This window comes from Hyla sarda, chromosome 7 (genome assembly GCF_029499605.1).
Source record: "Hyla sarda isolate aHylSar1 chromosome 7, aHylSar1.hap1, whole genome shotgun sequence".
NCBI lineage: Eukaryota > Metazoa > Chordata > Amphibia > Anura > Hylidae > Hyla > Hyla sarda.
The window spans coordinates 9939458-9964436 of NC_079195.1; the positions used below are offsets into that span (position 1 = coordinate 9939458).

The window sequence follows — 24979 nt, forward strand, 5'->3', positions numbered from 1 at the left end:
TAAGAAGCGTTGGATAGCACTGAGTCCAGAAGGGCGTGGCCAATCTAAAACTGCTGACAGTTTGTCTGGGTCCATTTGAAGTCCCTGGCCAGAGACTAGGTAACCTAGGAAGGGAAGAGATTGGCATTCAAAGAGACATTTCTCCATTTTTGCATACAGTTGATTTTCGCGGAGTCTCTGGAGCACTAGGCGGACATGATGACGGTGTTCCTCTAGACTAGAGGAGAAAATCAAGATGTCGTCCAGGTAAACCACAACACAGGTATATAACAAGTCCCGAAATATTTCATTAACGAAGTCCTGGAAGACTGCAGGGGCATTGCAGAGCCCAAAGGGCATAACAAGATATTCGAAGTGTCCGTCTCTGGTATTAAATGCGGTTTTCCACTCATCCCCTTTCCTGATGCGAATGAGATTATATGCGCCTCTTAAGTCCAATTTAGTGAAGATGTTGGCGCCACGAAGGCGGTCAAAGAGTTCCGAGATTAGAGGCAGGGGATAGCGGTTTTTAATGGTGATTTTATTTAAACCGCGGTAGTCAATACATGGCTGTAGGGTACCGTCTTTTTTCGAAACAAAGAAGAACCCCGCTCCGGCAGGGGATGAGGACTTGCAAATTAATCCCATCTTTAAATTTTCCTGGATGTAGTCAGACATGGCTTGAGTCTCAGGGGCGGACAGAGGATAGATCCTGCCCCGGGGTGGAGTAGTACCAGGAAGGAGGTCAATAGGGCAGTCATAAGGCCTGTGAGGTGGCAAAGTCTCTGCTTGTTTTTTACAGAAAACATCGGCATAGTCCAGGTAGGCCTTGGGAAGACCTGGTATAGGTGGATCCACAGGGGTTTGACTGACGGGAGCAGACGTGAGGCATTGTTTGAGACAAGAAGAACCCCAGCTCTTGATCTCCCCGGTGGTCCAGTCAAGGGTAGGAGAGTGACGTTGGAGCCAAGGCAAGCCGAGGAGAATTTCAGAGGTGCAGTTGGGTAGGACAAGAAATAAAATTTTTTCGTGATGCAGTCCAATGCACGTTAACAGAGGTTCTGTGCGGTAAAGCACAGTACAGTCCAATTTTTCTCCATTAACTGAAGAGATTTAGAGTGATCTGACGAGACTGGTCACTGGGATGTTGAACCTATTAACGAAAGAGGCCAAAATAAAATTTCCTGCAGAACCGGAATCCAAGAAGGCCACAGCTGAGAAGGAGGAGTTAGCAGAAGGAGAAATCCGCACAGGCACAGTAAGACGTGGAGAAGCAGAATTCACACCTAGAGCTGTCTCACCTTTGTGCGGAATCGGAGTGCGTTTTTCCTGACGCGGAGGGCAGATAGGACAGTCTTTTAGGAAGTGTTCAGTACTAGCACAGTACAGGCTTAGATTCTCGTTACGGCGGCGAGTCCTCTCTTGTAGGGTCAGGCGGGACCGGTCCACTTGCATAGCCTCCACGGCAAAAGGCACAGGAACAGATTGCTGTGGACTTGAGAAGAGAGGAGCCGGGGAGAGAAATCACCTGGTGCGAACAAAGTCCTTCTCTTGTCGGAGCTCCTGGCATCTTTCAGAAAAATGCATGTCAATGCGGGTGGCCAAATGGATAAGTTCCTGCAGGTTAGCAGGAATTGCTCGTGTGGCCAGTACATCCTTGATGTTGCTGGATAGGCCTTTCTTGAAGGTCACGCAGAGGGCCTCATTGTTCCAGGATAATTCAGAAGCGAGAGTATGAAGTTGGATGGCGTAATCGCCCACAGAAGAACTTCCTTGGACAAGGTTCAACAAAGCAGTCTCAGCAGAAGAGGCCCGGGCTGGTTCCTCGAAGACACTATGAACCTCAGCGAAGAAGGACTGGACAGTGGCAGTGACAGGATCATTGCGGTCCCAGAGCGGTGTGGCCCATGACAAGGCCTTTCCAGACAGGAGACTAACCACGAAAGCCACCTTAGACCGTTCTGTGAGAAATTGGTCCGACATCATCTCCAAGTGTAGGGAACATTGAAACAGGAAACCACGGCATAGTTTAGAGTCCCCATCAAATTTGTCCGGCAGGGACAAGCGGAGGCTGGAAGCGGCCACTCGCTGCGGAGGAGGTGCAGGAGCTGGTGGAGGAGATGGTTCCTGAAGCTGTGGCAGGAGTTGTGGCAGCATGACAGTCAGTTTGGTCAGCTGTTGTCCTTGTTGCGCTATCTGTTGAGATTGCTGGGCGACCACCGTGGTAAGATCAGCGACAACTGGCAGTGGGACCTCAGCGGGATCCATGGCCGGATCTACTGTCAGGATCCGGATACTGTGAGGACACTGGTGGTGGATCCTATGTGTCAGTGGGGTGATGACGTGGGCCGTACCAGGGGAACGGAGTCTAAGGGGTTACTGGTTTTCACCAGAGCCCGCTGCAAAGCGAGATGGACTTGCAGCGGCAGGTAACCCCCAGGTCGTTCCACCCGATAGCGACTTAACCCCAATTGACGGCTGAGAAAGGCGCGGTACAAGGGATTAGGCAAGAGCAAGGTCGGACGTAGCTGAAGGTTAGGGCAGGCAGCAAGGATCGTAGTCAGGGGCAACGGCAGAGGGTCTGGAACACTGGCTTGGGACATACAAGGAAACGCTTTCACTGGCACAAGGCAACAAGATCCGACAATACTGGGAAGGGGAAGTGAGGTTATATAGAGAGGGCACAGGTGTGAGCACTAATTGGGCCAGGCGCCAATCAGTGGCGCACTGGCCCTTTAAATCGCAGAGAGCCCGCGCGCGCCCTAGGGAGCGGGCCGCACGCGCCGGGACTGAGCCGTCGGGGAACAGGACGGGTGAGGAGACTGGGATGCGAGTCCCGAGCGGGCGCGTCCCGCTACGCGGGTCGCATCCCCGCCGGTAACATTAATGCAGCGCTCCCGGTCAGGGGGTCTGACCGGGGCGCTGCAAGAAGGTGAATGCCGCGAGCGCTCCGGGGAGGAGCAGGGACCCGGAGCGCTCGGCGTAACATGGTGAATGACAGATGTTTGGACCAATCAGATTTGCCCCGCCCCCTGCCCATATAAGGGAGTGGCGGCCATGTTTCTCTCTCTTACCTCATGGGCTGTCATGAGAGAAGGATCTGCGCAGCAGCTAACGCAGTGAGTTAGGCCTGAGCCTTGCGGTGACATCTGAACAATCTAATTATAGAGTGTATCAATTCCCAGACACTCTGCAGCATCACCGGTTGCTCCTAATTTGGAGATGGTGCTCAAGCCCTATTGCCCCACTATGATCCAGGTTAGTAAGCCTATAACCCCTTCTCAAGCTACCTTCCACAACTCCATTCTCACCAATGTGGTGTGGCAAAGCTATGTTAAGTCTAATCCTGCCCCTGACGTTGGCAGATATAGAGGAACCAAGAGAGGCACTACAAGAGTGAAGAAGAACATCTTCTAAAGAGACTCTAAAGTAATGTCTTATTTTTTTTTTTTTTTTTGCTGTCTAACAATTTTGTCTTACAGTAACCAAGTTTAAGAAGAGTGTCTAGCAGGACTGTGCTAAGTTTGTTTCAGTTTAAAGTTCAGCAACGTAACCACCAAGCTTGTGCCTGACTATTAAGTCAAGAGACTCCTAGCCTGTAGGAGATTCATTAAGGACTGTACCTGGCTGAGTTGTAGTTAAGGCCGTGTTCACTTTTCAATTGAACTCTTAGTGTAGGTGGGCTGCTGATCCTTACACGCGAACCTGTATATTTTCTTTGGACTCCTAGTGTAGGTGGACTGCTGATCCTTACACGCCTGCTTCATGTATATACCATCAGCTTCATAAGGACTCTTATGATAAATGTTGCACTTATCGGGTGAATGCACCTGAAACATGTTGGAGTGTTGATAAATGTATAGTAAATATGTATATGGTTCTGTACACAGAAAAATGTCCTTGTATCTGTGTACAGAAATAGTAAGTACGGTTTGTACATAGAAAAGATAGTCTAATGTCTATGTGCGTAAAAAGTAAGTTAGAGTTGTACATGGAAAATATCTACATACTGAACGCGTACACTCAATACTAAAAATATGTATAATTCTTGTACATACAAATGTGTAATAAACTAAAGGTGTTTTAGTAGGTAACTCAACAGGGGACACCTCGGCTCCTCAAAGGGTAGTATTATTGTTGTCGCCCGTTGCTAGTACCTCTCTAAAACCAAAAATAGTAGGGAGAATTCCCTTTCAAATAGTACTTGCGCATAATACCCTAGATTGCTCACTTAATGTACTACCTCAAAATGTCTCTAGTACATACACAAAAACAAATAAGTATCTCACTTAAGAAAAACACTTAAGGAATTGTAGCATATTGATACCCAATTCCTGCCACTGTTAGGTACACTTCTTTTCTCCTTTCATTGCGTGTGTGAGATGCTCTGCCTGGCCAGTAGGTGCTCTTGCAAATACAGAATAAAACATGTAATTCTAAGAAAAACCTGGATAGGTTGTTTTGGAAGTGCTCTAGGGGTAAGTAGCGTGTAGTCGATAGACCCTAGCAGCCACCCTTACTGTGACCTAGTTTCCGGCTAGCCAGTATACCTTTCGTGTACTAACTAACAGGTAACTTATTGTTGGTGCATAGGATGTGTGAGATAATACATATGTCTAGTCAGCTTGTAGCTAACTGTATAGAGAGCTGTACTAATGTCTTAGGTAGCTATTTAACTGTCTAGGGAGACCTAATTGCCTAGTAAGCTTCAAATGTATAATAGGTTTTATAAAGTTGTATAGGAAGCTAGAAACTAAAGGATAGATAGCTTCTTTAAATGTCTAGATAGCACTAAATGCCTAGATAGCACTAAATGTCTAGATAGCATCAAAATGCCTAGATAGATTTTTAATGTGTTTAGTCTACTTAGGATGTATAGCAAAAGTACAGATCATCCTGTTCTATAGCATCCTGTTCTAGTCCTAGTCCCTCTGTCTCAGGGGACAGACGTCGAGGCTGACTTATCTTTAGTAAGGGGGCTTGTGGTGTCCCGGTACCGCATCATATACGATACCTATGTAGGTTTGGGTCCTCATAGCCAGAGTCCCTAGGACTCTATTCTAGTGTCGCCTCTATTCTAGTGTATAAATTACTAAGTTATTCAAAGGTTAATGTAAATAGAATAACATATGTAAATAAATGGTTAATTACTTGTTTCCATAGTATTGCAGGACGTGCGGGTCATGTGACTAGGTGAACTCTATGGTATTAAGCTTAAGGACCTTTGGAGGCCCTGTGACGTAAGCAATCCCATTACACCATGTAATGGTGAATGGCAGATGTTCGGACCAATCAGATTCGCCCCGCCCTCTGCCCATATAAGGGAGCGGCGGCCATGTTTCTCTCTCTTACCTCGTGGGCTGTCATGAGAGAAGGATCTGCACAGCAGCTAATGCAGTGAGTTAGGCCTGAGCCTTGTGGCGACGGCTGGATAATCTAATTATAGAGTGTATCAATTCCCAGACACTCTGAAGCATCACCGGACCTAATAATTCCCCTAAATCCGGACGGATCTGCAAATATCTCCCTAAATTCAGAGACTGTATATCTAGCTCAAGGTCCGCTACAACTGCCAGTCACTAAGCAACCTAAGGACTGTTTGTATGAGACTGTTACTGTGCCGTGGATATTGCAAGCACTTCAGTAAAAGGTTATTCAAGTTCAAGTTCAATCTCTTTGTGGACCTTCAGTTATTTTATGCACCTATGGTTACTGGGAAGGGCGGCGATAGCCCGGAACATTGATTCAGCATACCAGCCCTCGGCCTGGTGTCACAAACTCTAGGGTTAACATTAACCCCTTCTATACCTATACCATACCACCACTACCATACACCCCCCAAGGGCTACCACAGATAAATGAGTTGCATCCATTCAAAAGACCTGTGGTTTTCAATCAGGGTTCCTAAAGCTGTTGCATCTGTTGCAGATTGATCTCTCTCCCACCAAGCGATCACTCCATGCATTGAAGCAGACAGGCTCCCTGTAATCAGCTGACTAGTGATGTCATGTCTTGGCCGCATTGCAAGCTGGGAAAATCTGAGACAACAGTCATTTTGTATGCTGTTAAAGATAAATATTGGGGCGAAAATTACATAAGAATTGTGATAAAACTGTCACACACAGGTACAGACAAAATGGGGTATAGCGCTCCATGGTGCATTAAAAGATAAACCTGCGAGGTATATAAGATACGAATTCAACGCTCACCTATAGGGGTTGTGTTTCCACATACACAACAATGGTGGGCGCATATAATGGTAGTGTCCGCAGCCGTCCGGTCAGGTATAGAGATCAGAAGGATAGCTTCGAAGAGGAACACAGGTCTCAACGTGGCGCTGGACACAGATGATACACACGAATGGATAAAAGCAAGGTAGTTTATTCTCCCATCATGCAACGCGTTTCACTGCAACAGCAGCTTCATCAGCCTGATGAAGCTGCTGTTGCAGTGAAACGCGTTGCATGATGGAAGAATAAACTACTTTGTTTTTATCCATTCGTGTGTATCATCTGTGTCCAGCGCCACGTTGAGACCGGTGTTCCTCTTCGAAGCTATCCGTCTGATCTCAACACACAGGTACAAACACTATATTATGAACTACATTAACTTTACAGCCCCTGTAGCATAGACAAATAAAAAAAAAAATCCTGGAATACCCCTTTAACTCTTCCCAAACCAGGGAGAATAAATACAGAAACTGTTCAGACATAAACATAATGTCTGAACAGGACCCAATGCTTAAAAATGGAAAAATTCAGATAAACAGACATTACACTGATCCTTTAGTCAATGTGTACTTTACATTACATAATAAGATGTAGTAACTCTGATAAGAGACATATGTCCATCCGGCCCAGCCTATTATCCTACAGAGCTAATTCAGAGGGAAAAAAACCCTTGGTAAAAGCTAAATTTACTCAACTTGTGTCCAACACACACACACACACACACACTGTCATTGTCCTGTTACCTAGGTTGAGTATAGTTGGTGTGGAATCAGTGTGAATGGCATCAACAAGAAGAGCATCGGAAGGATCCAATCTGACCTCAGGAGGGGTGTTCTGAAAGTACGGCTGAGCGGGATCCAGTCCTGTGTGAAGGATCGGTAGGATAGATGTCAGCAAGTTAATATGATTCTTGTGCAACAGTTTTTCTCTCTGCCGTGGGTATCTTTACCAGTCACTGGTATTGAAGTTACTTTCCCCAGGACAGTGTATCTGGTAAATGAGATGTCCATGGTCCGTGCAGCCAGACGCAGTAACTTGTTTTGTAACAATGTATTTACTTAAGTTGAGTTGCATTCCTATCACAGAAGGCAGGTCTTTAGATACCAGAAAGAAGCAAAGAGGCCCTTGTGAAGCTTATTCTCTCTGACGTAACCTCTTGGGGATGCAGGGCGTATGCGCATGCCCTGCATCCCTGATCCTTAAGGACTCAGGGTGTAATTGAATTCCCTGGTCCAGTTTAATGGGTACAAATCGTTCTCACCGGCGGAGAACGGGTTAAACCTGGTGGGTCCCGGTTGCTACGGGCAGCCAGGACCCATTGGCTAATGCCGGGTATGTCCAATTGGGCCGATGCCCAGCATTAACCCTTTAGATGCCATGATCAAAGTTGATCGTGGTGTCTAAAGAGAAAGTAAAAGAATCCCGGCAGCTCAGCGGAGCTGATCAGGACTATTGCTACAAAATTGCGATGTCCCGATCAGCTTACTGGACGACAAGAGGGTCCTCACCTGCCTCTCTGTCGTCCGATCAGCGATCTACTGCTCCATGCTTGTGCAGTAGGCTAGAGCGGCAGAACGCCGGTTACATTGATCAATGCTATGCAATGGCATAGCATTGAACAGTGTATGCAATCAGAAGATAAGAAGGGTTAAAAAAAATGTTTAACTAACCCCTTCCTTATTAAAAATGTTAATCACCCCCCTTTTCCCATTTAAAAAAATAAAATAATGTAATAAAGGATAAAAATAATCATATGTGGTACCGCCGCATGCATAAATGTCCGAACTATTAAAATATAAATAGTGCCTTTGTAGGCCGGAAGAAGCGCACTTTGTGTGAAATTACTGCCCACACACTTTTGTGGTCATGGTCCTCCGGCATGTCTGAATAGGACCTTCAAGTCCCCTGCTGAACGGTGAGTGCAGGAGTTTTCAGTATTTTTTCTTCGTGCAGTATTTACTAAGGTCTTTCCTTAGATTACGTCCGAGCACCACTGGAGACTCTTTGATGGATGTGTACCTGCTGTGCTGCTATACCTACCTTGCTCATCTATATGCCTCTATCTGATGAATAGTGGTGCCATCCCTGCTTCTCTATAGACATGTATGTATAAATCCTTGCTCACATGCACTTACAAGAATCTGACACTAGATGTCAGCAAAGTAATAGATGCACAATTCTCACATGAATAACACAGGGGATAGCAGTGTACAATAATTGTACCGAGACACAGTGACCATACAACAACCAGTAAATCAAGAAAGGTTTTGTATTGGGACACCCCAAACAAATATGAAGATACATAAAAACTCAGCATAGACAATACAAGGACTGAATCTTATGTTATCTGTGAGAACACCCACCAGTTATCCTTCCAATTCCAGGCTGTCTTTTTCCAGCTTCTCCTGCAGTGTGCGCCCCCAGACTGTGTCCAATGAGGTGAACTTTAGACGGGTCGTATTCAAACATTTCCTTTAAAGTAAAAGGATCATTAAAAAGCTGAAACATGAGTCACTGAATGGTAAATTTCATCAGATTGTAAGTGGCTTCAGTCTTGGCTCTTACCCCAAGAGCTTTAACAAAATAGGCAACTTCTGCCCCCACTACTCGGATGTTATTGGCCGCCTGTGTATACAGAGTCCGCGAGCCGCCGCTCCAGTCAACGCAGAAACAATTCACATCTTCTGCCTGTAACATGGCCTGGAAGTAAGAGAACATATGATGACATGTGAGAGAGGCCTATGAAAGAGAAATGACTTTAGGGCCCATAGGTCTTATGGTAATGTCTTATAGCAGTTCCATTCACTAGCTCTGGGCGCCCCTGTAACATGTTTTTTGTTACAAAGATGTGTCCCTGTATTTGGTTCCTGAATTCCCTGTAAGGTGGCCTTTATGTCCATTATATGTAGCCCTTATGTATCTCTTGGGTCCTATTTGTAGCAATGTGGTTCCCTATATGTGGCCCAAGGATCTCTTTTATGAGGTTATGTGACTCCATTTGGCTCAGGGTATGGCAGGGACAAAGAGTAGGCTGGAAATGTACCAAAATATGGGGCTACCGCCTACCTTGCCCATGCAAGTGAAAGTTTAGGGGGCATTTGTCTATATTGAAAGGTGGGGGTCTGCCTATAGTGTGTGTGCTAGGGGGTGCTTGATGCAGTGGGGAGGCCTGGCTACACCAGGGGACCAGTCTACAGTGAAGAGGGAACCTGGCTATCGAAAAGGAAGTCTAGCAACAGTAGGGGGAACTGGCTACACTGGGAGGACCAATCTACATTGGGATGCTCCTGGTTACAGTGGGAGAGATTGGCTTACAGTCCTGGGGAGCCTGGCTAGACTGGGGGAAGGGGCATTCTACATGTGGGGGACTGGCTACAAAGGAGGGACCTGGCTACATTGGGTGGACCTGGCTTTAGTGGGGGGCACTTACCTACACTGGAAGAACTTATCTACAGTGTGGGGACCTATTTGTCTACTGGTGGCACCTATCTATGCCTAGGAACTATCTAACTACTGGAGGGTATTATTCAGTCAGTGTGCAGGGCCGTACTTACAGCACATGCTGCCCGAGGCCTTTAGACTGAATATGCCCCATTAGGGCGATTCCATTAGTGCGCCTGTATTACGTGTCCACTGTATATTGCTATTATTGGTAATGTTGATCTACATATACTAGTTTTTGTTCAGTAGCAGTATGGGGGTATTTTGTTCAGAATGCTCGGAACCGGAGGCCGTGATCGTAACGACACCACCACGCCCCCTCATGGCATCACGCCCCCTCCATTCATGTCTGTGGGTGGAGCAATGTCAGCCGAACGCCCCCTCCCATAGACATGAATGGAGGGTATGTGACGTGATGTCACAAGGGGGCATGGCCGTGACGTCATGACCACTGCCGTAGAAACCCGGCGTTTGTTTAGAAAGGGAGATCGGGGGGGGGGGGGGGAGATCAGAGAGGGTGGGGTTGCAGGGGATATTTAGGGAATAAGATGTCTAGCAGCGGAGTACCTTTTTAATGTAAGGTGGTAATGGTAGGGGTCAAGATGTGGCAGTATTATTTGTCCCTTGTAATATTATTTAGTAGCTGTAGTATTGTTATTATATATATATATATATATATATATATATATATATATATACTGAGACTTGTGCCATGTGACTGTCAGCTGACCTCAATATACAACCTTATTACTAGTCCTTGGCTCCTTGGTCAGGATGATATAAGAGGTTCCTGACACACAGAGGACGGTCTTTGTTCTGCACCATTATTGCTGTTACTTTGCATCTTTTTGCACTGAACCTTGTGACTTGACATATTTGTGAGATAACTTGTCCTTTTTAATGCCACCCTGTATTTTACCATATAATGCATTACCGTATATACTCGAGTATAAGCCGACCCGAATATAAGCCGAGGCCCCTAATTCTACCCCAAAACCCAGGAAAAGTTATTGACTCGACTATAAGCCTAGGGTGGGAAATACATCATCCCACATGTAATCATCCAGACCCCTGTCATCATCCAGACCCCCGTCATCATCCCCCCTCCCTTCATCATCACCGCCTGTCAATCCCATCAGTGGTCTTCAACCTGCGGACCTCCAGATGTTGTAAAACTACAACTCCCAGCATGCCCGGACAGCCATCGGCTGTCCGGGCATGCTGGGTGTTGTAGTTTTGAAACCTCTGGAGGTCCGCTGGTTGAAGACCACTGCGGCCTTCATCATCATCCAGCCCCCCCCCCCCCCCTTTTGTTTTGTACTCACCTCCCCTCGGCGGGAAGTTAGGGTGAGCTGGTCCGGGCCATCTATGCTGCAGGGACCGTCCGGTGGGGAGGATTAGTCGTTGTGGGCTGTCCATTTTCACCGGGGGGGGGGGGGGGAGGCGCTTCGGGCCCGGACTAGTGATGTCGGCTTGATGACGACGCACAGGGATGTTGCGCATGAACGTCCCTGAGCGTCGTCGTTAAGGCAACGTCACTACTCCGGGGCCGAAGCACCCCCCCCCCCCCCCCCCCCCCCCCGGTGAAAATGTCCGGGCATGCTGGGAGTTGTAGTTTTGCAACATCTGGAGGTCCGCAGGTTGAAGACCACTGATGAAGGTTGAAGTCCGCAGGTTGAAGACCACTGATGAAGGGATTGACAGGAGTTCACTCGAGTATAAGCCGAGGGGGGTGTTTTCAAATACTCGGCTTATACTCGAGTATATACGGTATTAAAAAAAAAAAAACTTTTTTGGAGGGGGGGGAGGGGGTTGTTTATTTTTTACTACTTTTAGCTTTAACTTTATTCTGCAGGTCAGCAAAATGATAGAAGTAGCAAGTTTATATTGTTTTCACTATGTTTTACTACTATGTATTCTGGCAATGTTGATATATTGAAAAAATATTTAATCTTCAGAGTTTTGTGGGGTCGAGTTTATACAGAGAGAGATAAAGTAATTAAGGGTCAACATGGCCACAAAACCACCTGGAGACTAGTAAATAGATGGGCCATTAATGGGGTATTCCACGAAAAAGCATTTTCAACTGGCTCCAGAAAGTTAAACAGATCTGTAAATTAGCAAAGAAACAAGAGAACAATCGGCACAGCTTACTTCTGATCCTCGGGACTGCTGTAGCTCTGTAGCGGTTAAATTGTAGGAAGCTGGTGGTGCTCAGACTAACAAAGAACAAGTCCATCAAACATGCAGGTAGAGAAAGGAAATCGTCGGCGACTCACCACTAGAGATGTCGCGAATTGTTCGCCGGCGAACAGTTCCCGGAGAATTTAGCATGTTTGCACTTGCATCGCCGGGCGAACATATGTGAAGTTCGATCAGCCCCCTATACTTTAACATTGCGGTAAACTTTGACCCTGTGAGTCAGAGTCAGCAGGCACATTACAGCCAATCAGCAGCAGTCCCTCCCTTCCAGACCCTCCTACCTCTTGCACGGACGCCATTTTACCCTCATTCAGCATGCTGCAGGCTTAGGAAGTGGAGTGTCAGAGAAGCTGCTCCTGCTGTATAGGGAAAGCGATAGCTAGGTTGCTGCTAGGTGGTATATTCAGGGTCCAGTTTACTCCTAAAGCACTAGTGTAACATCTGCTTTAAGGACAGCACCCAAAAAAGGGCTGAAAGATATCAGTCCGTGTGTCTTGCAACAGCTGGAGGCACCCTGGTTGGGAGGGAACCGATGGTTAAAAGCGGTACTCCAGTATAAAACTTAAGTTCCTTCAAGCAACTAACTACTACAGTATTCAAAGGGCTGAAATATATCAGTCCGTGTGTTTTGTAACAGCTGGAGGCACCCTGGTTGGGGAACACTGCTTAAAAGGGGAACTCCGCTGGCAAGCTTTTTTGCTCATTGTTACACTAGTGCAAATCACATTAGGTGTGACAGTTGTGCAAATTAAAAAAAAAAAAAAAAACTTTTTTGGCTGTTAAATAAAACCAGTCGGCACTGTCAGTTCACGTCATGGTTGCCAGTTTTTTTGCCTGTGGGGCAAATTGTGTCACCCTAGTGCAAATCACATTAGGTGTGACAGTTGTGCAAATTTAAAAAAAAAAACTTTTTGGGCTGTTAAATAAAACCAGTTGTCACTGTCAGTTCACGTCAAAGTTACCAGTTTTTTTTTGCAAGGCAAATTGTGTCACCCTAGTGCAAATCACATTTGGTGTGACACTTGTGCAAATGTAACCAAAAAAAATGACAGGCAGAGGAAGGCTACCCCTCAGGGGCCGTCGTGGTGCTGGGATTCCCTTTGGCCCTAGAATGGCCAGTGTTCAGAGGCCACGTACCCTGAACCCCCAAAGTTCTGAGGACTTAGTTGACTGGCTATCACAAGACACCCAATCTACTACTAAAGCTTCGGAACCTTGAAGCACCATCCTTCTCCTCCTCTAGCTTAGCTTCGGGCACCTCTCATGCTACCACTTGCCCGTCTGCCGCCACCACCAGCACTAGCACCACAGCAGCTTTACTTGATCCGCCAGAGGAGTTATTTACACATCAGTTTGAAGACATGAGTGATGCGCAACCATTATTGCCAGAGGATGTAGTTAACAGGGATATGTCTCAGTCAGGCAGCATTACACACATGGACGTACGGTGTGATGATGATGTTGTACCCGCTGCTGCTTCCTTTCTTGAGGTGTCAGATAGCAGTGAAGGTGTTGATGATGATGATGTGTCCGTGGATGCCACGTGGGTGCCCGCTAGAAGAGAAGAAGAGGGGTAAAGTTCAGATGGGGAGACAGAGAGGAGGAGGAGACGAGTTGGAAGCAGGGGGAGGTCGTCGCAAGGAGCTAGTGGCACAGTCAGACAGCAAGCATCGGCACCCGGGGTCAACCAGACGGGACGCCAATCAACGCATGCTGTTGCCACCACCAGAATGCAGTCATCGCAGAGCTCAGCAGTGTGGCATTTTTTTTGTGTGTCTACCTCTGACAACAGGGAGGCCATTTGCAACCTGTGCCAGAAAAAACTGAGTCGTGGGAAGTCAAACACCCACCTAGGCACAACTGCTTTGCGAAGGCACATGATGTCACATCAGAAACGCCTATGGGATCAACACGTCAGTACAAGCAGCACACAAAGTCAAAACCGCCATCCTCCTCCTGGTCCAGCATCTTCAGCCAGGTCAACCACTGCTGCCCTCCTTGCCACCTCTCCACCATCCGCCTCTCCATCTCTCGCCTTGAGCAGTTCCTGCTCATCTGCCCACAGTCAGGTGTCTATCAAGGAGATGTTTGAGCGCAAGAAGACAATGTCTTAAAGTCACCCCCAAGCCCGGCATCTGACAGCTGGCTTTTCGGAACTGCTAGCCCACCAGCTTTTACCAAACAAGCTGGTGGAATCTGAGGCCTTTAAAAAATTTGTAGCCATTGGGACACCGCAGTGGAAGGTCCCGGCCAAATTTTTTTTTGCACAAAAGGCAATCCCCAACCTTTACTCCATTGAGCAAAAGGAACTTATGGCATGTCTGGCACACAGTGTAGGGGCAAGGGTCCATCTGACCACTGATACCTGGTCTGCAAAGCATGGTCAGGGCAGGTATATCACCTACACTGCGCATTGGGTAAACCTGGTGATGGCTGCCAAGCATGGAATGCGTGGCTCTGCAGAGGAGTTGGTGACACTGCCACGACTTGCAGGCAGGCCTGCTGCCACCTCCTCTACTTCTCCTAATCCATCCTCTTCCATAACATCCTCGGCCGAGTCCTCTTTGACTGCTGCGTCTTACTCCACATCACTGGCACCCCCCAGCTCCCCAGGTGCTATTCCCCATCCCGGATACGGCAGTGTCACGCCATCTTGGGGTTGACTTGCCTCAAAGCGGAGAGTCACACCGCACCAGCGCTCCTGTCGGCCCTGAACGCACAGGCGGACCAGTGGCTGACTCCGCACCAACTAGAGATCGGCAAGGTGGTTTGTGACAACGGAACAAATTTGTTGGCAGCATTGAGGTTGGGCAAGTTGACACATGTGCATGGCACATGTGTGTAATCTGATTGTACAACGCTTTGTGCTCAAGTACCCAGGCTTACAGGATGTCCTGAAGCAGTCCAGGAAGGTGTGTGGCCATTTCAGGCGTTCCTACACGGCCATGGCGCACTTGTCAGACATCCAGCGGCGAAACAACATGCCAGTGAGGCGCTTGATTTATGACAGCCCGACACGTTGGAATTCAACACTCCTAATGTTCGACCGTCTGCTCCAACAAGAAAAAGCCGTCAACGAATATTTGTATGACCGGGGTGCTAGGACATCATCTGCAGAGCTGGGAATTTTTTTGCCACGTTACTGGAGGCTCATGCGCAATGCCTGTAGGCTCATGCTTCCTTTTGAGGAGGTGACAAACCTGGTCAGTCGCACCGAAGGCACCATCAGCCACATCATACCGTTTGTTTTCTTCTTGGAGCGTGCCCTGCGAAGAGTGCTGGATCAGGCAGTATATGAATGTGAAGAGGAAGAGTTGTGGACACCACAACTACTTGACTACTGGGTGTGCCGGCTTGACCTGTGGCCTGAGCTATCCCAATTTGCGCTCGAACTTCTGGCCTGTCCCACTTCAAGTGTCCTGTCAGAAAGGACGTTCAGTGCAGCAGGAGGTATTGTCACTGAGAAGAGGAGTCACCTTGGTCAAAAAAGTCTGGATTACCTCACCTTTCTTAAGATGAATGAGGGATGGATCCCGAAGGGACTGACACTGGGTGATACATTTGACTGAATAAGGCCTGATCAGATGACCTGCCTTGGCCTAAAAATGGTCCACACGCTGCTGTATTTGAATTCTGAATGCCGAATGACTTGCGTGACTTATCCGCCACCAACTAGGGTTCAAGCCGCAATGTTTTAGGGCACTTTCTGCCTGGCAAAACAAACAGAAATTATTCTGGCCAGCCAGGTGTACATGCCTAATTTTTCTGGCCTCTGCTGCTGCACTTGTTATGGTGCTGCAATTTTTCTGGCCGCTGCTGCAGAAGCGGCTGCAACAATACCAAATTTTTCAGGCATGTGTACATGCCTAATTTTTCTGGTACTCTCTGCTGACATCTCTGTCCATTTTAGCAACAGTGGATATTAGATGTATGCTAAGGGTAGCATGGTGACTAAGAGATTAGCACTGCTGCCTTGCAGCGCTGGGGCCTTGGGTTCAAATCTCACTATGTGCTGCCTCACGGGGGGCTCTAACTATGTGCTGCCTAATATAGGGCAATCTTATCTTTTCCATGGGAGTTTTGCCATGGATCCCACTCCGGCACGCCACAGTCCAGGTGTTGGTCCCCTTGAAACAACTTTTAAATCACTATTGTGGCCAGAAAGAGTCCCTGTGGGTTTTAAAATTCGCCTGCCCATTGAAGTCAATGGCGGTTTGCCCGGTTCGCCGGTTCGCAAACCTTTGCGGAAGTTCGCGTTCGTGGTTCGCGAACCGAAAATTTTATGTTCGCGACATCACTACTCACCACTCTTCTGTTCAGCAAAGTTCTTTATTGCACATATTCACAACAAAGTTGCCCAGGGACAAGACGGAGATGGACACGCAGGGGGGTTACCACAGAGAGGCGACAACGCTGTTTCGCACTACATAGTGCTTCAACTGACCTGTCTCTGAACCGGAACATCTCACCTTATATACAGGTGAGTAATCATGCTCACCTATCACCTGTGTTTTCTTTGATAGCATCACCTATAGTTCTATTTTTTTCTGTATGATATTAAAGGTTTATTAACTGCTATTTGTTTAATGTCTTCGTCCAATTCAAGCATATACCAATTTTTCCTTATTGCTCTTTCTATTATTTTATTAACTGGGGTGTTCTGAAATGTAAACGTGAATCTACTTTTTGAGCCGTCTTCTGACCGTTTTTTTTATTTTTTTTTATTACTGCCTAGTATTTCAGTTCTTGTTCTCTTTTCTGCTCTTTCTCTTCCCTTTTTAATTAGACTTTTGTGGGTAATTTTTCTCCAGTAATCTTGACTCCAGCTCATCAGCTTGTTTTTGGAATGTGTTATTATGGGCATTGTTTCTTTTTAAACGTAAGAACTGTCCATAAGGAATTCCATTTTTACTGCTGCTGTGTGAGAGCTGTGATAATGGAGGAGAGTATTTTGTGCAACTTCTTTCCTGTACCCTTCGATTATTAATATACCATTCTCTATTTTTATGTGAACATCCAGAAAATCTAGCTCTGTACCTCCATGTTGTTGTGTAAACGCCATGTTATATCCTACTACATTGTTTAAGTATTCGACAAAGGCGCTAAACTGGCTTTTTGAACCCGACCATATCAACAGGACGTCGTCTACAAAACGGGCGTATGTCCTGATGTATTTAATGTACGGGTTGAGGTTGGAGTATACCACCTCATTTTCAAACCATGCCAAATAAAGAATAGCATACGTGCAGGACACCGGTGTCCCCATCGGGGTCCCGGTGTCCTGCCTGTACCATTTGTCCCCATACTTAAACGTGCTATTTTTTAAGACAAATTCTAGGGCCTCTTTTATGAACTGATTGAATTAAATAGATTTGTTAGTTCTATTTAGCATATTGACGACGGCTTGAATCCCCACATTATGGGGGATGCGAGTATATAGATTCACTACGTCCACTGAACAAAGACTCCATCCCTCCTCCCAACCTACATCATTTAAAATAGACAAAATGTGGCCAGTGTCCTTGATGTATGCTGGGACTGCAGGTAGAAGAGGACATAAAAGGTAATCCAGATATTGAGAAAGGTATTCGGTCGCCGAGTCGATCCCCGCCACAATAGAGCGGCCAGGGGGTCGGCTCAGTGACTTATGCACCTTGGGCAAATGGTACAATTTTAAAATGATATTTTAAATGATGTAGGTTGGGAGGAGGGATGGAGTCTTTGTTCAGTGGACGTAGTGAATCTATATACTCGCATCCCCCATAATGTGGGGATTCAAGCCGTCATCAATATGCTAAATAGAACTAACAAATCTATTTAATTCAATCAGTTGGTAAAAGAGGCCCTAGAATTCATCTTAAAAAATAGCACGTTTAAGTATGGGGACAAATGGTACAGTCAGGACACTGGGGACACCGATGGGGACACCGGTGTCCTGCACGTATGCTAATCTTTATTTGGCATGGTTTGAAAATGAGGTGGTATACTCCAACCTCAACCCGTACATTAAAGACATCAGGACATACGCCCGTTTTGTAGACGACGTCCTGTTGATATGGTCGGGTTCAAAAAAACAGTTTAGCGCCTTTGTTGAATACTTAAACAACATAGTAGGATGTAACATGGCATTTACACAACAACATGGAGGTACAGAGAATGGTATATTAATAACCAAAGGGTACAGGAAAAAAGTTGCACGAAATACTCTCCTCCATTATCACAGCTCTCACACAGCAGCAGTAAAAAATGGAATTCCTTATGGACAGTTCTTATGTTTAAAAAGAAACAATGCCCATAATAACACATTCCAAAAACAAGCTGATGAGCTGGAGTCAAGATTACTGGAGAGAAATTACCCAAAAAGTCTAATTAAAAAGGGAAGAGAAAGAGCAGAAAAGAGAACAAGAACTGAACTACTAGGCAGTAATAAAAAAAATAAAAAAAAAAACGGTCAGAAGACGGCTCAAAAAGTAGATTCACGTTTACATTTCATAACACCCCAGTTAATAAAATAATAGAAAGAGCAATAAGGAAAAATTGGTATATGCTTGAATTGGACGAAGACATTAAACAAATAATAAACCTTTAATATCATACAGATAAAAATAGAACTATAGGTGATGCTATCAAAGAAAACACAGAGAAGTCAAAAAGCATAAAAAGTGATTGGTTAAGTGACCACACCCCACTGGTAATTTTCAGTGCAAAAATTGTAATTATTGCAAATATAACCTATGCAAAAAATTATTTAGAATAGGTCCGGTGTTTCATACTGTTAATGAACTTATCACTTGTAAAACAAAAAACGTTGTATATATTTTTATTTTTTCTGCCCGTGTGGGTACTATTACATAGGAAAGACTATTAGGCAACTGTGCGCCAGAATTAGAGAACACTTTTATTCCTTGCGGACTAAGAAAGGAGCTCCTAGATTTATTTCCCATGTAATAGACTCACACGGAGGAAGTCCAGAAACTCTAAGGTTCGCAGGTCTAGAAAAAGTCCCAGCCAGACCAGGAATCGCAGCCGACAAGAATCTCCTGAGAAGGGAATCGCATTGGATCTTGTCGACCAATACACTGGGGGCCTTAATGATAAAGTTGATGTCTCCATTTGCTTCTAGCTGAGTAAAGATTGGTCATCTAAGTGTTAATAATCATGTGAAAAAATCCCCCTCCCCCGTTTGTATCGTCACATGGTGAAAGGAAGGTGATAGGGGAGCATGATTACTCACCTGTATATAAGGTGAGAAGTTCCGGTTCAGAGACAGGCCAGTTGAAGCACTATGTAGTGCGAAACAGCCTTGTCGCCTCTCTGTGGTACCCCCCTGCGTGCCAATCTCCATCTTCTCCCTGGGCAACATTGTTGTGAATATGTGCAATAAAGAACTTTGCTGAACAGAAGAGTGGTGAGTCGCCGACTATTTTCTTTCTCTTCCTGCAGATCTGTAAATTTCTTCTATTAAAAAATCTTAATCCTACCAGTACATATCAGCTGCTGAAGTTGAGTTGTTCTTCTCTGTCTGACAACAGTGCTCTCTGCTGACACCTCTGTCTGTCTCAGGAACCGTCTCGAGCAGGAGAGGTTTGCTATGGGGATTTCCTCCTACTCTGGACAGTTCCTGAGACAGACAGAGGTGTCAGCAGAGAGCACTGTTGACAGACAGAGAACAACTTCAGCAGCTGATAAGTACTGGTAGGATTAAGATTTTTTAATAGAAGTAATTTACAAATCTGTTTAACTTTCTGGAGCCAGTTGATATGAAAAAAGAGAACATATTTTTCCATGGAATACCACTTTATTTAAAGCTCCCCAGTCCCTCTATTAGAGGGGACACCATCTGATCACATGACCTGTCCTTATAACTCCTCATTTGTCTGTGCTCTGCACCCACCTGACACATGTCCACCATCCAGCTCTTTTCCCCATCATCAATAAATCCATGAATAATGATGTGAGTTTTCCGATATTTTTGAAAATTAGACTTAGTGATTGTATCTCGATTGATGGCGCTGAGTTCCTGCAGGGAGACATTGGATAGAAAAAGTCAATATTAACCATTACACAAATCTTATAGTATTAGATCTCACCACAGGGCTTGATTAACAACTTACACTGTTCTGTATCGCTCTATAATGCCCTCCATACTGCTACTTCTTCTAAGGGTTTTCTATAAAGATATCCCTTCTTCTGTGTGTGCAGTATATGGAGACATTATAGCAGATAGTCTAGACCCACAAGCTCAGGGACAACTGAAAATTAGAGATGACGCCTGCAGAGGGGAACATTTTTGAGAAATGGTATATACAAGTTATGTTATGGTGAGAAATAGTGCTGTTCCTCAAGTACACAGGACGGCGTATCCTGAAAAGTTACCTAAAATGACAGGCATGCCTTAAAGGAGATCTGCAACCATAAACACTTAGGGGGTAATTATGAAAAGGGGAGTAGGGGAATGTCTTTTTAAAACAGTAATTCATGTAGTGGAAACTGTGCACCTGATTTATCACATTTCTTACATCAGTACTCCACTTTGTATGGTGTTTTTCTGTGACTTTTTGTGTGATTTTTTTAATTCGTGGGACAATTATACGAGTTTTTAATAACGCTGACCACAGTTAGTTTTAAGTGCTTTTTTATTTGGTGGGGATTAGCGCCCATTTTGGGGGGGTTGCCCAACTGCAAAAAAAAACTACCAAAAACACGTCTAATACAGCAACAAACCAAAACACAGTTAAATGAAAAGTTGCAGAAAAAGTCCCAAAAAACACACTGCGCCAAAATATTGAGACAAATTTACCCAAGAAAACCAGTGTAAAATTCTTCATAAATACCCCTCTAATCCCCTATCCGCAAGATAGGGGATAAGTGTCTGATCGCAGGGGGTTCAAACGCGATCTCTTGTGCGGTGCCCCAGCTCTGCCACGGCTATCCTGTGCAGGAGGCATGTCGACTGCAGCATGATACCGCGGCTGACACACCCCCTTAACCCCTTAACGACGCAGGACGTATATTTACGTCCTGCGCCGGCTCCCGCGATATGAAGCGGGATCGCGCCGCGATCCCGCATCATATCGCGTGGGTCCCGGCGCTAATCATCGGCCGGGACCCGCGGCTAATACCACACATCGCCGATCGCGGCGATGTGCGGTATTAACCCTTTAGAAGCGGCGGTCAAAGCTGACCGCCGCTTCTAAAGTGAAACTGAAAGTGAAATCGCGGCGTCCCGAACAGCTGATCGGACACCGGGAGGGCTCTTACCTGCCTCCTCGGTGTCCGATCGACGAATGACTGCTCCGTGCCTGAGATCCAGGCAGGAGCAGTCAAGCGCCGATAATGCTGATCACAGGTGTGTTAATACACGCCTGTGATCAGGATGAGAGATCAGTGTGTGCAGTGTTATAGGTCCCTATGGGAGAGATCAGTGTGTGCAGTGTTATAGGTCCCTATGGGACCTATAACACTGCAAAAAAAAAGTTAAAAAAAAGTGTTAATAAAGGTCATTTAACCCCTTCCCTAATAAAAGTTTGAATCACCCCCCTTTTCCCATAAAAAAAATAAAACAGTGTAAAAAAAAATAAAAATAAATATATGTGGTATCGCCGCGTGCGTAAATGTCCGAACTATAAAAATATATCATTAATTAAGCCGTACGGTCAATGGCGTACGCGCAAAAAAATTCCAAAGTCCAAAAAAGCGTATTTTGGTAACTTTTTATAACATTAAAAAATGAATAAAAAGTGATCAAAAAGTCAGATCAAAACAAAAATCACACCAATAAAAACTTCAGATCACTGCGCAAAAAATTAGTCCTCATACCGCCCCGTACGTGGCAAAATAAAAAAGTTATAGGGGTCAGAAGATGACATTTTTAAACGTATAAATTTTCCTGCATGTAGTTATGATTTTTTCCAGAAGTGCGACAAAATCAAACCTATATAAGTAGGGTATCATTTTAACCGTATGGACCTACAGAATAATGATGAGGTGTAATTTTTACCGAAATATGCACTGCGTAGAAACGGAAGCCCCCAAAAGTTACAAAATGGCGGGTTTTTTTTCGATTTTGTCGCACAATGATTTTTTTTACCGTTTCGCCGTGCATTTTTGGGTAAAATGACTAATGTCACTGCAAAGTAGAATTGGCAACGCAAAAAATAAGCCATAATGTGGATTTTTAGGTGGAAAATTGAAAGGGTTATGATTTTTAAAAGGTAAGGAGGAAAAAACGAAAGTGCAAAAACGGAAAAACCCTGAGTCCTTAAGGGGTTAAGGAATCTCTATGGGAGAGGCGGAGATATAGCATTTGGGCATCCCCGCTTCTCCCATAGAGCTCTATGGAGGGGCTTTCTCGTCATCCTCAGTGAGGTCGACGGCACACGCATTAGACGCACAGAGCCACGGCAATGCCCAGTCCTCGTACAGGAGATCATAGTGGTAGGACCCCCCCACCCCCAATCAGACACATCTCCCTTATCCTGCTGATAGGGGATAAGTGTTTAAGACTGCAGTACTCCTATAAATGATCACTCTTATTTCAATAAACTTCCCTGTGTTCAATACCCATTATTATTCCTAACATATATTTAAATAATTTTGTTTACCTTACTCCATAATAAAAGTTCTAAATGTTTGGCCACTAGGTGTCCCATTTACCTGTCTATGCCTGTTGTTAGGGAAATTCCGTCTCTAGCAGCAGAGCATAGACAATGCAGAGACAGAAGACTGCAGTGCCAGACAAAGTTTACAAGCAACCTAAGCCTGTCCGCCTCCATTATATAGTCGACGCTGTGCCTGAATGGTGAATCCAGACTCCATTCATATCTTTTATCACCCATAAATAAGTGTTCCTATTATGTACATTGTGCTGCCTCCTGAATTATTATCATTATTCTTATGAGCAGCACTGCTTAGACAAGGGCTGCTTTTTTTATTTTAATGACCCCCCCCCCCCCCTGCAGTGATCCTCCCAGCTCCTGTTTGTTTCCTTTCTGCCCAAACTACAAACACAACACATCTCCCCCCACATGCCCACTATTTCCCCCACATGCCATCTACTGTATAGTACTGTAAAGCCTCCCCCAGAACAGTGAAGCTTGTTGCCTCTAAAGCACATTTGTCAAGCACCAATTCTGTGGGATTGTATGTAAGTACCATAGAATAATTGGCTAGAGAAGTAAGGAAAATAAAATCCAGGTGTGATTACTGCTGGCAAACAGCCTAGTGCTGGACCCTTTCCCTTAAATGGGGTCTTCTCAAAGAAAAGAAAACATGCTGGTACAGTTGTCAAATAAAGTCAGCAAGTATGTACAGCTGACCAAAAAACAACAGTAATAATAAAAAACATGTATTTTACTTACTGGTCCACCCCATGGAATCCCATCGTGTTCCATTTCCCCAGCATCAATCTCCATATAACTCATAGTCTCCAGCAAGGCTACTTATCCCACTCCTGGTCCCCAGCCTGTCTCCCATCTCATTCTTAGTCCCCAGTATGGCTCCCCATATTACCCCTGTGGCCATGCATGGATCCTTATCTCAATCTTGGTCCCAGAATGGTTCCCCAACAAATTCCTGGCCCCAAAAATGGCTGAAAATCTTATTTATTTTTTCCAGAATTGATCTTCATCTCATTCCTAGTCCACAATATGGATTTTCCTCTCATTTCTGGCCCCTAAAAAGAGGTAATGGATTACCACATGGGGTGATAAGGTTCCGGTATGCAAACATATGATCATAAAGCATGGGTTTATGAGTGAGGTAACTGTGGTATCCTGGTACCGTATGGTATACCGTACCTTGCATGGTGGTCCCTAAAGTCAGAGTTACTTCGTTCCAGTAGGGTCCTCATGGTGGGATAGCCTTTAGTCACCTCTTTCTTCTTCAATTTTGTGATGTTTACATGTATATGTAATTGTATATTTAATGTTGTATTTAGTGTTGCAGGCCCTTAGGTCATGTGATTAGTGTTAATTCTATTTGAGTATGTTTAAGGACCTTCCTAGGTCACGTGTGTGGTCACATGTCTAGACCATAATTCCTTGTAAATTGAATGACAGATGGTATGGACCAATGAGTTCAAGGCCAGCCCCTGCCCATATAAGGGATCTGCAGCCAATGATCACTCTCTTGGGTGCCGAACAATCAGAGAGAGAGGAGATCTGTGCTACTTTGAAAGACAAGACCAGGCCAGAAGCCTGAAAATTCTGCAACTTGCGAAACCATGGGTTTAACTACCAATCCCCACTAAAGCTAGCGTGACTACTGGACCTAATACCAATCCCCTAAATCCAGTGGAACAGCGCATATTAACCTCCTAAGCTCTATAAAACTTACGAGGTCAAACTCCAAATAGACTTTGTTACATGGACTGTTCATGTTTAATCCTGCATAAAAGCTGCAGTAAAAGTTTCAACAGTTTTCTGCAAAATCTCCGGTTGTGGACAATTATTTATTTTATACCTCCCTATCGCTCTTGGGACGGGTGGTGGTAGGACAAGCATACAGAGGAGCCCTCACCCTGGCATCACGAGTAGAAAAGGTTAACCAGACACCCTTAAAATACCGCACAGCTACACCCCTATACACTACCCCCACAAGCTACCACATAACGTAGGATCTACTGACCTGATATTTGTTCAGATTGTCCCTGGTGTAGAGCAGGAACCGAGTGTTGATCTTCTCCGGACCCCAGGGTAAGCGGCTTATTGGTCTCTGTAGCGTTCCAGCCCATGGGGCATTGCTTGTGAAGCACCCCAGCCGGTCATAGCATATCTCTCCTAATAGAGAAAAAAGACAGGAGGAAATATATATATATATATATATATATATATTATATAGTTATATTTTAATATATATATATATATATATATATATATATATTTATATATATACACTCATTGACAAAAAAAAGCACTCAAAAATGTCGGATTGCTGTAAAACTGGGCATGTAATTATTTCTCAGGCAAATATGTTATGATTACAGGTGGGGTCTGATTACACATTGGGTCTTCCTTTAAAGCTGCCCTATAAAAAAGACTCTCAGAGGCTACTTTTGGGTTGTCTACTTATTTTTTCGGCACTGAGTGGCAGTGTTATATATATTGGACACCATTAAAATTACTCTG

The 24979-nt window shown here is 45.1% G+C and overlaps 1 protein-coding gene across 1 annotated transcript in view; it reads right to left on the reverse strand.

Annotated features, from left to right (window-relative positions):
• Positions 1-24635, reverse strand: part of LOC130283080 (pancreatic lipase-related protein 2-like) — a gene marked incomplete at its 5' end in the record, with an annotated part of 42066 nt that extends 17431 nt beyond the window's left edge. The window contains 5 exons of the mRNA XM_056532270.1: positions 6953-7072; positions 8573-8681; positions 8775-8909; positions 19747-19872; positions 24480-24635. Of these exons, the coding sequence (XP_056388245.1) occupies positions 6953-7072; positions 8573-8681; positions 8775-8909; positions 19747-19872; positions 24480-24635 (646 nt within the window). The remainder of the gene's footprint in view (positions 1-6952; positions 7073-8572; positions 8682-8774; positions 8910-19746; positions 19873-24479) is intronic.
• Positions 24636-24979: the final 344 nt, after the last annotated feature.